Source organism: Lolium rigidum, chromosome 7 (assembly GCF_022539505.1).
Source record: "Lolium rigidum isolate FL_2022 chromosome 7, APGP_CSIRO_Lrig_0.1, whole genome shotgun sequence".
NCBI lineage: Eukaryota > Viridiplantae > Streptophyta > Magnoliopsida > Poales > Poaceae > Lolium > Lolium rigidum.
In genome coordinates, this window is record NC_061514.1 from 126,001,764 (window position 1) to 126,016,949 (window position 15,186).

The 15,186-nt window shown below is 47.2% G+C and overlaps 1 protein-coding gene across 1 annotated transcript in view; it reads right to left on the minus strand.

Annotated features, from left to right (window-relative positions):
- Nucleotides 1-2,398, minus strand: part of LOC124671956 (pentatricopeptide repeat-containing protein At1g09900-like) — a 34,453-nt gene extending 32,055 nt beyond the window's left edge. Inside the window, exons 1-3 of the mRNA XM_047208268.1 lie at nt 2,317-2,398; nt 1,236-1,303; nt 321-395 (exon numbers count right to left, since the gene is read on the minus strand). Coding sequence (XP_047064224.1) covers nt 321-395; nt 1,236-1,303; nt 2,317-2,398 — 225 coding nt within the window. The remainder of the gene's footprint in view (nt 1-320; nt 396-1,235; nt 1,304-2,316) is intronic.
- Between the last annotated feature and the right edge of the window lie 12,788 nt (nt 2,399-15,186).

A 15,186-nucleotide genomic window follows, 5' to 3' on the forward strand; every position in this document is an offset into this window, starting at 1 on the left:
TATGCCGAGGTATGACCGTGAGTGGACAGTGCAAAAAACATTACATAGGAGTATGGGACTACATTTGAGATGCGCATAACTTTCTAAACCAAGTTCTTGCTTGAGATGTTAGGCAATCAAGAAGCGTGTGTTTTAATAAACTGATGTAAAACAACAAAAAATATTGACCAGTAGAATGAAACATTTGCAGCACTGACCGCCATGTGGTTTCCAGAGTACTATTAGACCCAAAGTTGCAACTCCATCAAAAACAGGTACTTCGTACACATAATGGTAGCCTCTGAGAGGACTTGTGTAAATAAAACATCAATAGACACTACCCAGTTCAATGGTTCAAGGAACTGTATGTTTGCATACCTTGCTGCAAGCTTCTGCAACTTCTCGTGTTCAGTTTTCTGCACAAATAGTTAATCATGCATGTTAGTAAGTTTTATAAACAGAGCATCAACAGTAATACAGATACCACTAACAGCAAGGCATTAGTTGATTACCAGACTTCTATTGTAACTTCATATGAACATAATACACATTGGGACCAACTAGATTGCATGAACACAAAGTAAATGGAAACATAAATTTGTCCCATTACCAAGGTTAAGGAAAGCGGAAAGGTTATGCACGCTGAAGCGCTAAGCGGAAGGTCACCGCACCGATTACGCTTAACGCTTTCTTGAACCTTGCACATTACAAAGAAAACGTTTGACACATTCAAAGAGCACCAAACACAAACTACTACTCAACAAACTATAGGTCGCACACATCCTACGGCTCATATGTATCAATTGGCAAATATAAAACAAAATTTTCAATGTACAGAATAATAACAACTAAGCTGATTACTACAGCATACTTTACCAAAGGTATATTAGAATTATTTTTGGACAGAAGGCGAGTGCCTTACTGCTTCCACGTGGGAGGGAGCTTCTTGGTGCGTTTGCAGTTGTGGGCTTCACAAGGATGTGCGTGATCTTGAGCTTTTGTCATGTCCCTCCTTGATCCTCTCCTGCTGCATCGTAAATTATAACTACTGAATGTGATGTATATAGGCACAAAAGAGTTCACATCAAATAAGCAAACAAACTAAAAGGGATTCTTGATGGTTCAGCTAATCTGCACAGATTAATCAGATTTGATGCATCCTTCAAGTAAATCACAACACAAAAACCATCACAGCAGTTCAAACAAACCATGAGATGAAGAGGCACAGGAATGTGCTTAGTGCTTACCATACAGACCTGCTTGGTGTTGGGGTGCTCGTCCTTGGTGTCCTTCTTGAACCCCTTCCCCTCTCTGTAGCATACATCTATAGTAAATTTAAATCGAAAGGTCAGCCTACTTACAAGTTAGATACAACAAGTCATGATAAATAAAAGAACTATATTATTAACCATCCTACTATTACCTTCCAATTCTGCATCTAGACGTTCATGTGCGTGTACAGTACATGAAAATGGGTAAGAGAGAACATAAGGTAATAAAAGGGGAGCAAGCATAAAGGGTGGTACAGGAAAATGAATGATCATAGAGTGGCACATCAGATTTCGTGAAATAGTTGTACTAGTGCATCTAATGATTTATGATTGATGCATATATAATAGCTAAATAGAGCAAACTTAGAAGCTGACTGATTAAGCTTAACCACAAGGTCATTTAAATACTTTACAATCATGTTTCCTATATATCTTACATGCTAACAAAAATAAACAAGACATGAGCTATGGGAAAGTGAACCAAACTGTTCTGCCACACTATATTTGGGATAGCTAAGCCATGAAGGGGTGAAGGCTAACTATATGTGTCAAATTCTGGCTTGTAAAGTCACTAGCTACCCACAGCTATCTGCCTCATCTTACCGCCAAATAGTTGGAGACAGTAGCCAATTAGACCCCGTTTGGTTTGTGGGAATCCAAAACATAGTAACAGAAAACTGTATAGGACTAGGAGTCCGAGTAAACTGTGAACCTACAGGTTTCTGAAAGGACATTGCTGATAATCCTCCGGAGGCTCAAACGTCCCGAACCTCCGGATCCAGCGATCGACACGTGTCCCACAGGGTCCACTCAGCCACACGCAGACCTTCCACGCTCCAGGAAAAAAAAGGGCCACACAGCACCCTCGTGTCCTCCCTCGAAGCAAGCAGCACTATCGCCATGGAGCGGTAGCTTGGCCCTTCCGCCCTTGACCGGCACCTCCGGCGACGTTGGTGTCCAGCTCCGGCGAGGTCAGCCTCCACACCACCTCGTAGCAAACGACTCGTGCGGTCGCAGTGCCTCCCTCTTATGGAAGCACGTCCCCTGAGAAGCACTACCGCCTAACTTGTAGCATCCCGACAGACTCCGGCGAGCAGCACCGTCGCGTGCTCCCTCAACACCGCCAGCAGCACCAGCGAAAAATCCATTGGAGCTCCTACGCAGGCCCCTCGAAGCTCCGGCAGCAGGCGCTCAGAGCAATGAGCGACGCTCCTTGCAGCTCCGCTGGCGGCGGGTTGCAGCTTCCCCATTGACCGGTTGCAGCTCCGGCGGTAGGCGCTCGACGCATCGGCGGAGCTCCCCTTGCAGCTCCGGCGGTAGGCGCTCGGAGCAATCGACGACGCTCCTTGCAGCTCCGCCCCCGCCGGCTTGCAGCTCCCCTATTGACCGGTTGCAGCTCCGCCCCCACCGGCTTGCAGCTCCCCTATTGACCGGTTGCAGCTCCGGTGGTAGGCGTTTGAAGCATCGCCGGCGCCCCCTTGTAGCTCGATTGTAGGCGCTCGGAGCAATCGGTGATGCTCCTTGCAGCTTCGCCGGCGGCGGCTTGCAGCTCCCCTGTTGACCGGTTGCAGCTCCGGTGGTCGGCGCTTGAAGCATCGGCGGCGTCCCCTTGCAGCTCGACGGTAGGCGCTCGGAGCAATCAGTGAAGCTCCTTGCAGCTCCGCCGGCGGCGGCTTGCAGCTCCCCTATAGACCGGTTGCAGCTCTGGCCAACGACTTTTGCAAGCGTGTTCGCGCGCGTCGCAGCACTGCACCACCGCGCCCCCCTTCTGGTGGAGAGCCCACACCATGGCGCCACCGTGGAGGTGCTCGCCATCTCGCACCTTGCAGGTTTAGACGGGGAGAGACAGAGCTCAGCAGTAGCAGTGTTGGGCGAGAAAACAACGGCGACAACGGCTGGGATCTCACCGGAGGCGCACGGGCCGGAGGGACGGGGCGGCAGCTCGCCGGCGTGGTCGAGCTCTCAGAGAGAGCAGGCTATGGAAAGCGAAGTTTTCTACAGACAGAGACAAAAGGGGAATTAGTGGAGAAGAATCGTTCAGAGGAGATAAGCCATCGCCCCGCAACGTGGTGGGTCCGCTGTCGCTGTCTCACACGCGGAAGGACGCGTGTCACGCGCTCAGCTCGCGATGGAAAGGAATCCAACGACGCGCCAGCCGGAGGCACCGAGCCACGCAGCCTCCGACGGAAACAGAGCATTATCCTTTCTGAAACGCAGGAATATAACATTTGAGCTGTTGTGTACGGAGGAAACATTTGGTTTGGAAGAAGACTTGGAGCAATAATATATCACTATTTAGTATTATTTTATTCGGACTCTAGCAAAATCTGCTACTCATAACCTGGTCTATGGTACATAGAAGCTTTATTTAGTTCCCATATACAGTATGTGAGATGGCAGGGAATCTCGCCTTGGCCATCCAAAGAACCAATACACCGAGATGTTAACTTTGGTTCGCATACATGATTTGTTTCCCGTAAAAAGTATAGGAAGCCAAATTTTTCGTTGGAATGGACAAGGCCCATTCCTATGAATCGAACACACTTGCAGGAAAAGATTCCGGCGGAACCTAGACCCGCAATATTCGTGCAAAATTCCCCACACGCGCAGTATGGTTATTATCTCTAAGGACGCAAAGCAATCGATTTAGTTATCCCCGTGCAGTGAGGCATGCAACGAAATACTGTAGATCTAGATGAAGGGAGACATGAGTCATCACGGATTATACCAGGATGTGGTCAAAGAGGGTAGCCTAGTCGACCTTGCTGAACTCGACGTCCCAACTGTTGAGGTCCTCCGTGGGGTACTGGGTGGACGACCTGTCGTCGGATGGTCTGCGACTCCATGGCCTCCTCCCCCGTGGCTGATTCTCGATCCCATCCGGGGTGCCTGCAGAGAGAGAGAGGGAGAGATATTGAGAGATAATTCGAGAGAGAGAAAGAGAGGTGGAAGAATGGAGCGGACATGGGCGGCTGGATCGAGCGGCATAGAGGTTGGGGTCGCGGGTCACGATGGCCTTGGTGTAGAGCTGGGCGAGTGGGCGTGCTCAAAATTGTTATCGACGAAGGCCTTCGTCGCCTAGAACTCCAGATCCGACGCCACTACTGCCTTGGTGATTTGGTTCTGTTGCCAAAGTTAGAGTACTGTAGCTTCTCTAACTTTTCACCTGCAAGTTGGAGGATCCAGCTGGAGCTTCTCTATATTGCAGTGGCTTTTGGGTGTAGTGTTGGTCCGTTGGTCTGCAATATAGACGACCAGGTGGAATAGGTTGAAAGTCGTGGGTTCGACCCACTAGGCCAACTTTTTCCCTTAATTATTTCCCACGAACGAACATGTCTCAGTTTGGTGGGCCTGTGTGCGGGTGGGACCGTCCTGCCAGTTTAGTGGGCCCACATGACTAGTAGGTAGGCCCATGTAGCCCACAGGTCACTTGATAGGCTGCCTAGTTGGACCTCTTGATCAATAGCTAATGTGTGGGTTCCACCAATTAGATGTATATTTAAACCTGGTGCTATCGAGACATCTAAGCGGAAGTTTCCACGTAGACACAACACATCAACGACATTGCGGTGTTGGTCGGACAGTCATTTTAAGGCATCACGGGCTAGCCGTTACGACCATTGAAATTGGTCTTAACAAGCTAAATATAAGTTCGTGAACTGTTTCATCTTCTCTATGACCATTTCACGTAAGAAAATTATGACTTTACTAACTAAGATGGTCGTAATCAATTAGGATTTAGACCCTCCCAAACGCCTTACGACCAATTGTTGTGAAATGGTCATAGAGCTATGACTAATTTATCTGTGGTCATAGTAACAAGGTCACTAGTTAACACATTTCTTGTAGTGCGATGGGAGTAGGCTCCACTCGAGTCGTAGAATCGAGTTGAGTCTACAAACCTTAATTGCCGTAGATGCTGTCGAAGTTATCTTTCTATCGGGTGCGCGGCCAGCGCTCCCGATGGGAGTAGCCCCCGAGGCTACAGCCAAGTGTTTGCACTTGGGTGTAGGCTCAACTTGCTTTTAATCGACACCACAATTTTTCCTCTTTCTTGTATCTTATCGGGAGGGTGAACAATACTCTCGATAAGAGTAGCCACCGAGCCTATTGGCAGGTGCTTGCACCTGGACATAGACTCAAGTTGTACTACTCGATAAAGAACTTGACTATATTTCTGGGCGCAGCCCCTCGTTTTATTGACTCCAGGCCGTTGCTATCTATGTTGTTTAGGGATAATGGTAAATGGGGCTGGTTCATCTGACGGATCAGGTACCAGTTAACCGCTCTTGTGGCAATCCCGCAAGAACCTACTTCAAGATCACGTCCCTAGACATGATCTCGGGATACTAGTGTTAACTCGACATGTGTTGCTTAAGGTCTTACCATCTGTCGAGTCCCAGTCAAGTTTTATCGGGTACCTAACGCGTCTGTTAGGATTTTTCTTCGTATCTGTTGATACGGAAAAAAGTAGCAAACCGACGTCAGAGACGGTGCCACGCCGCTCAGGACGGACCCGGGGTCTTACCTTCGCATAGTTTTGCGGCATTCAGAGATTATTCGCGACTTTGGCGCTCTGAGAATATTTTGTCAAGTGCCTTGTTCAGCTGATGCAATGACCCATTTTGCGGGTTCTTCTATTTTTCTCTCGGGCCTAATGAGACAGCCGAATATATTGGTTCTTCTATATCGTCGGGTACATCACCGATGCTCTTGCTCGGAACAATATGACGAGTCAATGGACCCGAAGATTTGTCCACCTTTTTTTTTGGGTTCCTCCTTGGTGAAAATTTCTTCGGGTTCCTCCTTGAAGAAAATTTCTTCGGGTCCTCCTCGAGGACAATTCTTCGGGTCCTCCCTGAGGAAAATTCTTCGGGTCCTCCTTGAGGATAATTTTTCGGGTCCTCCTTGAAGATAATTCTTCAGGTCCTCCATGAGGACAATTCTTCGGGACCTCCTTGAAGATAATTATTCGGGTCTTCCTTGAATATAATTCTTCGGGTCCTCCCTGAGGACAATTCTTCGTCGGGTCATGTTCTTTCTTGAAGACAATTTCGTCGAGTTCATCCTTGAAGACTTTTTTGTAGGCGCAATTATTCTTTTTGTCGACCTGAGATGTAAAGTGAAGAAGTATGGCGCAGCCCCCAAGTGTCGGGTGCGGCGAAAGTAAACGATAATCAACTTTGTGCAAAATAAAAGAACACTTAGCTTTTTGGACACGACGAAGTCGATGCATGATGAAGTCTTCGAGTGTAGATAAGAAATCTAGCCAAAGTAGAAACCACCAAATAACGAAAGTAGATGCCGCCATATTATTGACAAAGAAATAGCCAAGCCCCCGAGCACTGCTGGGGTGATGTCATGATTGTTGCTTAGATGCCGTGCCACAGTTGTTACTCGAGGCGAAGTCATGATCGAGCCCCCGAGTGTTTAGCCATGATGTCGAAAGAAGTTGACGGAATCGCGGCGTCATACAAGGTGAAGCCATTTAGGATGAAGTCATAGACAATAATATATGAAGATGAAGCCATTTAGGATGAAGTCATAGACAATAATATATGAAGATGAATCCCAGATGAAGTATTTGAGATGAATCCATATTGAAGATTACGCCATTAAATATAGAGCATATACTGAAGATAAATCCGTCGATATCATAGAGGATGAATTCATTGGTCCGAAGAATCCAGTAATAATCATAGAAGATGAATCCGCTGAAGAAATAAATCTAGTAATAGTCATCGATTATAGATCCACTGTCCCGAAAATCCACCCGGTAGTATTATATTAGAGGAAACTAATGATAACCCGAAGAAAACCAATCCAGTAAGCCGCAGAAAATAAATCCACTGAGCCGAAGAAATCCACTAAGCCGAATAAAATAATTCCACTGAGCCGAAAAAAATAATTTCACTGAGCCGGAGAAGATATATCCAGAGCCGAAGAAAAGAAATTCACCAAGTAACCGATTATCTTTGTGGTAACGAAGTGATGGCGCAGCCCCAAGTGGTTGGGTGAATTTGTTGTAATATTGTAATCCCCCAAGTATTTGGGTGTGGCGAAAGTAAATAATAATTGACTCTTGGAAAAAGAACACTTAGTTTTTTTATCGGCTGCGGTGTAGCCAACGTGGAAGCAAGTCATGTGGCGGACACAGTTGATGTAGTCGCGCGGCGCCTGGCCAGAAGTAGTCGATGAAGAGAACGCAACCGATATGGCGGATATACAACTGGCGAACACCTAAGTATATCGAGTCCGCAATGTCGGGTCCACGACAGGCGAGCCCCCGAGCACATGGCGGGTGCGCAATGGCAGGCGCGGTCGAGCGAGTAGAGTAGTCAACTCTTTTTTCAATCCGCAATTGTATTATAGTGCGCAAATTCGCGCGCAGATAATAGCACGAGCTGATAATATTTGGCTAAAATAAATTTTGCGTAATTGCAAATATAGCACCTGATGGTCCTTCTGACGGATGATAAGTTCGCGACGGGTGAGTCTTCCAAGGACGAGCTCCGAGTACTAGGGTATGATGCGGCGTTTGGCCGGAAGATGATGCGACGCAGTCGATGCGGATGGAGGCGCGGTGGCGGAGTCCTTGATCATGGACGTGAAAGCAAAGCTTGTAGTCTTTGTGCCGGATGACGAATTGGCGAGTGTGCGTCTCGCTGGCGGATAAACGGAATACTTGAAGGATTCTTCGACTTTGTACTCTCCGATTTCTTTTAGACTGTTTCGGGTTCGTAGACTTTTCTTGATTGACAGTCGACAGAGAATTGCCCCGGATTCCTCTCGCAGACTTTTTTTTCCTTTTCCGCAACATCGTAGCGGCAAGCACCTTGTTCACGCCCGACTCGTAGGATTGAATTCCTGCTCCGTAGTCTTTTTCCTTTTATTTTGCTTGTAAGGTACCGCTGGCAAAGAGTAATTGAATCAATCTTGAGTTTTTTTTTAGATCAAACCACGTGGGTTGCAGCAGCTTCTTGGAACTTGATGGATTGATGATACGTTGGGTGCCTCAGACAACGTGCTCAAACAACAATAAATTCCTGCAGAGATTCACTGAGGGAGCTGCCCCGACGTGTAGTCGAAGAATGAGAAAGACGGCCATTGTACTTGGTGCTTCATAGCCAAATCCACATAGACCATTGTAGATCAGATCGGAAATCCATGTTTTCTGGCTTGGCGCGGCAATGGAGAAAACGCCACTGTTGATGAGGATGGAATCGCCATGCTTTGTCGACGAAGTTGTTGAACGTGCCGCCGGTCAGATGTGATCTGACCGTTGTTGATGATGATGGATCCTGCCCGGATAACAAAATCCAGCGTCGCGATTCCCCGCGGTCGGCGCCAATTGACGAGGGATCACCTCGGCAATGCCTACGTATTGTAGACTTGGGTTTCGGGAGAGAGCGACGATGGAGATTCCGGGAGCGAGATTAGGCACACGACGTACCCAGCTTCGGGTCCCCTCGGTGGAGGATCCCTACGTGCTGCTAGCAATCCAGTATATGAGCATAAGTATGTTTACAGGGTGCCGCCGTAGGCGGAGCTATGTTGTCTATCTGTTGGCCTCTCTTCTATCGGGTGCCCTGGCTAGCTTTATATATGCAACCAGCCTAGGGTTTTACAAGAGTCCTAGTCGACTATTTCTTCGGGTTGCCTTGTTGGGCCTTCTCCATATTGGGTCTTCTCCATATTGGGCCGAGCCAGGTATACTAATAATCGGTACCCGAAGGGTATGCCCATGTCAGACGGCGCCAATCTCGACGTCACATGAATGACATGGATCATAGCCAGGCAGGAGAACCTCGTCGTTGTCGCCTTTGCAGATGCCCCGGTCATGCGCGAAGGGAATGCCCTTACCGCACCAACAATAACCCTGCGTGACGTAATTTTTTTTGTTTTCAAATAATTGTATGTCTGGCGTGCTGTAATAAAGAGACATGTATTAATGTATTATTGTATGATTATCGCATCGTTGCATGCATACATATTTAAATTATGATTATAGACTGATTAATGTATTAATGTATGATTATACCATCGATGGATGCAGGTTATGACGTCGGATTTGCCAGACCTTTTGCGAAGATCCTGCGATGCCGGACACCGTTGCCACCTCTGGTTGAACCCGGATGCCCACTCAAACCCACCTCCGACCTTCAGGGTACGAACCATTAAGAACAGGTTTCTTGTTAACAATGTTTATGAGGAACATCTCAGGGCCCATGGACTTCTGCCATTTTCTAAGCTGACATCTAGCAGGGAGAAGTTCACGTTAGACCCATCTCTTCTATCGGCCCTTGTTGATCGTTGGAGACCTGAAACCCACACCTTCCACTTAAGTTGTGGGGAGCTGACTCCTACACTGAAAGATGTTTCCATGATCACTTGTTTGCCAATCAAGGGTACTCCTTTGGTCCCTGCCGCTTATTCTAGTATTTGGCCGATGGAGGTACAGGACCGTCTTGGCGTGGCAATGCCTGCTAGGAGCCGCAGAGGATCACGTCCTAGGGGGGTCCCTCTAAGCTGGTTGGTCAATAATTTTCAAGAGTTGCCAGCTGAAGCAGATGATGCGATCATGAGGCGACATCTTTTTGCGTATTTACTGTACGTATTTGGTATAATGTTTCCTTCGTCCCATGGTGATATTGTTCTCCCGGGTCTTATTAAGATAGCCGAGAACATAGTAGATTCGCCTCCACCACCCAGCCCTATATACAGCTTTGGTTCTGCAATGCTCACATATACCTACAGGGGGTTGTGTGATTCAACAAAGAAAACCAATGCATCTTCAAAGGGACATATACTTGCTGTAAGCGCAGAGTTTCTTCAGTTATGGTCGTGGGAGTACCTACCAGTTGGGCATCCCCACATCCTGAAACCAATTCACCCCTACGGCGGTCAGACCGAACAATATGGCCCTCTTACTTTTGGAAGTCGATGGGTACATGCTAAAAAACGGTGGTCAAATAATGTGGCACACGGTTGCTACCCCGAATACCACCAACAGTTTGAGGAGCTGCAGGAGACCATGGTCAAATGAGACCCATATACGGCACATGACGTGTACATTGTCTGGGGTCTTGTTAAACCACCACTAGATATGCTGCGAGACCTACGGTTGTGGTTCACACGATGCAACCTACTCTTTATTTGGATGGTTGAGCCATACAACCCAGAGCGTGTCATGCGGCAGTTTGCTATGCATCAGGATATTCCCCCACCATCACCAAGACGCCTTGTTGCTGATGTTCATACGTAAGTTTGGTCACTGTAATATAAACAATGAATTGCACTTCAATTAATCTATTTCATTATTTAATAAAATTTATTGAATTGTAGACAAGACAATAAAGGCATGAGTTGTTTCGACTGGAGTCAGCGTAATCAAACATGGATTACGAAATGGATTGATGAAGCAGAATCCGATGGAGTACGCGAAAATAGGTAATTACATATTTTAATTCATCTTATCATCATGTACCTTCTAATGTAATTTATCACTGATGCAGACGGTACAACGGTGAGATACTGCCAACGTATAATGAATGGTATCGCGCTAGCACACGGACTCTCCTCACCGGTCCCCCACCATCGAGTCCGACACACCTCACATGGGCCTCAGCTTACCACCGTGACACTTCGGTACTTGTTATATAATTGTAATTAAGAAAATATGTGTTTATAGGCAATATTAATTTTTTTATTCCATTCAGATTGACGAGTTCAGGCAGATCGCACAGGACGTCCAGGACACTTTGAACTTGCGCAACATGGATAGTACGGAGGGAAAATCCATGGTAAAACGTATTTTTAATACTGCCATTAAAGGGCTTAGGCGTCTTGGTTGCAGCCGCCATGATGATGTTGTCGATCGAGCATTCGACATGCCGGAGGCACCGTCGAACAGACCGAGTATGGTATGTGTGAGCCAGCCATCCGCCACACCGACCGTACCAGTTCCCTCTACCTCGCATACATCTAATCCACGACGCGACTCATCTCTACTAGACCGATCACAGTCCGCACACATATCTCAAAGCCATGGCGCCACACATGTAATCAACTTGCGTACATACATTCCTCCTGAACTTACAGCAATGACATATTTTTTTCCAATTGTATTAGTAGGACGATCATTTTCCGTCATATCCATCTGAACAACGATTCTCCTACACAGAAGGCGAATACTCGCAAAGATTCAACACTCAGGTATGCTCATATTTAATATTACCTACCAACACGTGATTATTTACATGCGTACTAATGACATGTCGTTGACGTTCGCAGGAATCTGTTGACCCTATGTGGTCCAACATGGGAGCTGGTTTAGGCCACAATATGCCCCCACTGCGGGGTCGTGACCACATGCAATCGCAATAACCAACTCAGGTTAATGCATGTTAATTACAGAACATGATTAGTCCGTGCATGTTTCCGACGGAGCCGTTCGATACGCAGGAATCTTCAGTCCCGACATGGCCTGATAGGATGCAGATGGAACCACAATACTACGGCAGCACTTCCCAACAACCTCGCAATGATGTTACCGGGATAGTTGAAGAATTCTTTGGAGGTTCTATTTTCAGCACAGATGCTAGTTTGATTCCCCCAAATCAAGAATCTCAATTCGTATTTCAGACTCCATCACCACCAAATGAGACACATACAGAGAATGAGGAAAATCAGTACGGCCGAGGTTTGCGCCAACATCGTGTACCAAATCCATGGTCGCCTTCTGGTGGTAGGCAGAGACCACCACGCCGTCGTCGACAAGCGTGATATGTTGACGACTCTATCTATGTATGACCTATGTCGCCGTCGTCGGCATTTTACTATTATTTCTATCTATGTATGACCTATGTATGAGACATATTTCTATAACTTCGAATAATTATTCAACAAGTACTTCAAAATAAGATACATGAACATGCAAAAATACAACATACAATTAAGTTACTACAATTAAAATACGGCTACTTACTACAACGGAATTTAAGATACAACTACAAAGTAAAACGGAATTTAACATACGTAGTTAGTACAAATATATCACTCTACTTTCCCTGCGTCCAGCGTGGCCATTTTCCGGACTTGTCTCCGCGTTCTTCTGCCGCTTGCGCCTCGGCAGCTTTTTCCCTTAATCTCTTCCTCTCCGCTTCACGGGCCTCTCTGCGCACCTCTTCCTCGGCATACCTACGTGCAGCCTCATCATCCATCCTCTTCTGATTCACCTCACGATTTCGAGCTTGCTCCGCCCTTAATTTTTGTATCTGTCTCTCTCTTTCTGCTTTATCATTAGCAATAGCCTTTCGAAACGCTCCTCCTCATGGAACCTTGCCCATGCACGCCGTTGTTTCTCCTCCACCTCGTGGCGTGCCCACTCCGACTGCTCCTGGTCTATCCAGTGAAACCACATGCAAAGGGGTGGGGGAGACTGCAACACAAATAGTACGGTTAATCAACGAAAATTAATGATATACAAATAATTTTTTTAATCATGCTGTTAGAACATACCGCAGGCCTCGAGGACGATGAACTTGTTTGCCTGGGTGGATCATGATCATAGCTCGCGCACATGAAATATTTCATGCCGAACTTATCAGAAAAATCAACCACCTCCTTCACCTTCGCAAGGCGGCCGCACCAACACCTCTCTGCTCTCACCCCCGGTGGCAAGCTTGCATTCTTCCCCTTCATCGGCCTAAAATCCCGGTCCGAGCAAGGCACACTCATACTCACTCCAATATTTTGCGCACGAAACAGAGACGCGGAGAAGGCAAACTTGATCCTGCTGTTTCGATTTTTATGCGGGGAAGCCGACTTATATAGCCTTCAATTAGTGTGAGCAGTACCCAAAAATTAGTGCGTATCGGCTGTCGGTGCTCTAATTGCTGTATCAGCACAGAATTCCTACGCATATAGGGCGCTTTCGGTGGTTAATTTCCTGTATCGAGCGGGAATCTCCGACAGTTACAGCATGCCTTGAAATCAGTGCAGTCAGCTTCTTTAGTCAGTGTCACCAGCTGATGTCGGCCGGGCAAAAAATCTGCGCGCGGTCGTCGGCCGTCAGTGCATGGCGGGGCGTGCCGCCACCGGCGTTGGAGGCAGCCTCCACGTCACCTTGCCGCCGCACCGTGGGGCGGCATGGCCCACAATGGCAAACGGCGGCCGGACGGCGAGCTGGGCCGGCTAACGTGCCGCCACAGCCCCTGGCGGCAAGCGCCTCGTGTCGGCTGGGGGCCCTGCCGCCACCAAGCAGGTGGTCCTTTTTGCCAATTTCAGTCATAGGTGATCCTTTTTGTCAATGAATTGAAGCAGGTGGTCTCTTTTGACAAAAATTCAAGCTCCACATCGAACTCATGGAGGTCCAAAGGTTATATGCATGCGGACACACAAATAAAGCATGTGCCACGTCCTGTGTCTCTGCATAACAGATATTGCATTTTCCTGTTACACGTAAGCCACGTCTAAGCTTATTCTGTTCTGTGGGCAAGCAATTAGTGGCTGCTTTTCAAGCGAACATTTTAACCTTGGGTGGGACTGGAGAGTGCCAATTTTTTTTGCCAGCAAGCACTATATATCACCATCAGGTTGATCGCTAGAGGTAGCAAAGGCCTGCTGAGCGGGATGATCAACGATACCTAATTTGTACGCACTTCTCACTGTAAACACACCAGAAGGCTCTGGTTGCCACGCCAGGATGTCCTCCTCCAGGCGACGTGATGGCTAAATTTTCAAGATAGCCTCCACATCGATTGGCAGAAATTTTTCCCGAATCAAGTCCTTTTTCCAATTACCATGTTCATCCGAGCTGCCGCCGGTCCAAACGAGTCCGGTTTGTAGGAGCCCAGCGTGCAGCTGGAAACTACCTATAGCAGGAACCATCAAGATCAACTCGGATGGGGCTATATCTGCTGAAGAAGGAGTAGCAGGAGGTGGCGGGGTCGCACGGGACACTGAGCAGTTTTTGGGAGCCTGGTGCAAAGTATATCCAGGTTTGGCTGATCCTCTGACCATCGAAGCTTTAGCTCTGCGAGATGCGGTGACTTTCGCGGTGTCGAAGGATTTTCACCGAGTAGTGTTCGAGGTAGACTGTGCCGAGCTGGTACGCCTATGAAAGGAAGGAAGAAGAGACCATTCTGTTATTTCACCAATTTTAGATGAAATCCGTGAGCTAGTTTTATCGTTTGAAGGTTTTAGCATTAGCTTAGTCCGCCGTAATGCCAACAACGTGGCCCACAGTTGCGCAAAATTTGCATGCAACAACGTGGCGTCGCAGGCTTGGCAAGGGGCGAGTCCTCAGTTTTTAGTTCACAGCCTCAGGGCTGATTGTAATTCTATGTTTCTGATTTAATAGAGATCACGCTTTTCTCCAAAAAAAGAAAATATTACCATGTTCATCCAACAGCTCCGAAACTCGATGGATACGACGATTACGGCGCGAAGTCAATATTTTATGGTATGACAAACGAGGGACCCAGCTATCCCTCCATATACGGATGGTCCTGCCGTTGCCGACCCTCCAAACTAATCCTTTTTTAAGCAACTCTAGCCCAAAGGTGATTGCATTCCACGTAGAAGATGGGTTCCCTGTGAATACTGTATCAACGAGCTCACCATTACGGTAGTAGCGGGCTTTAAGAACATGAGTCACCAAACTATCAGCGAAATTTATCAAACGCCATGCTTGACGCGCGAGAAGTGCCTGATTGAATAACCTCATATCCCTGAAACCCAATCCTCCTTGATACTTTTTCGATAAAGGATGCTTTATTACTTTGATAAGCAATTACATCCAGCCTCTGTATAATCAGGATGCACACAACCGTTTATAGGTTCAAATGGAATGTCTGATAAAACAAACTAGGTGAAATACATATCGAAACGATGAATTATAAGATGCCTAAGGTGTGGGTGGGGTTTCAATCCG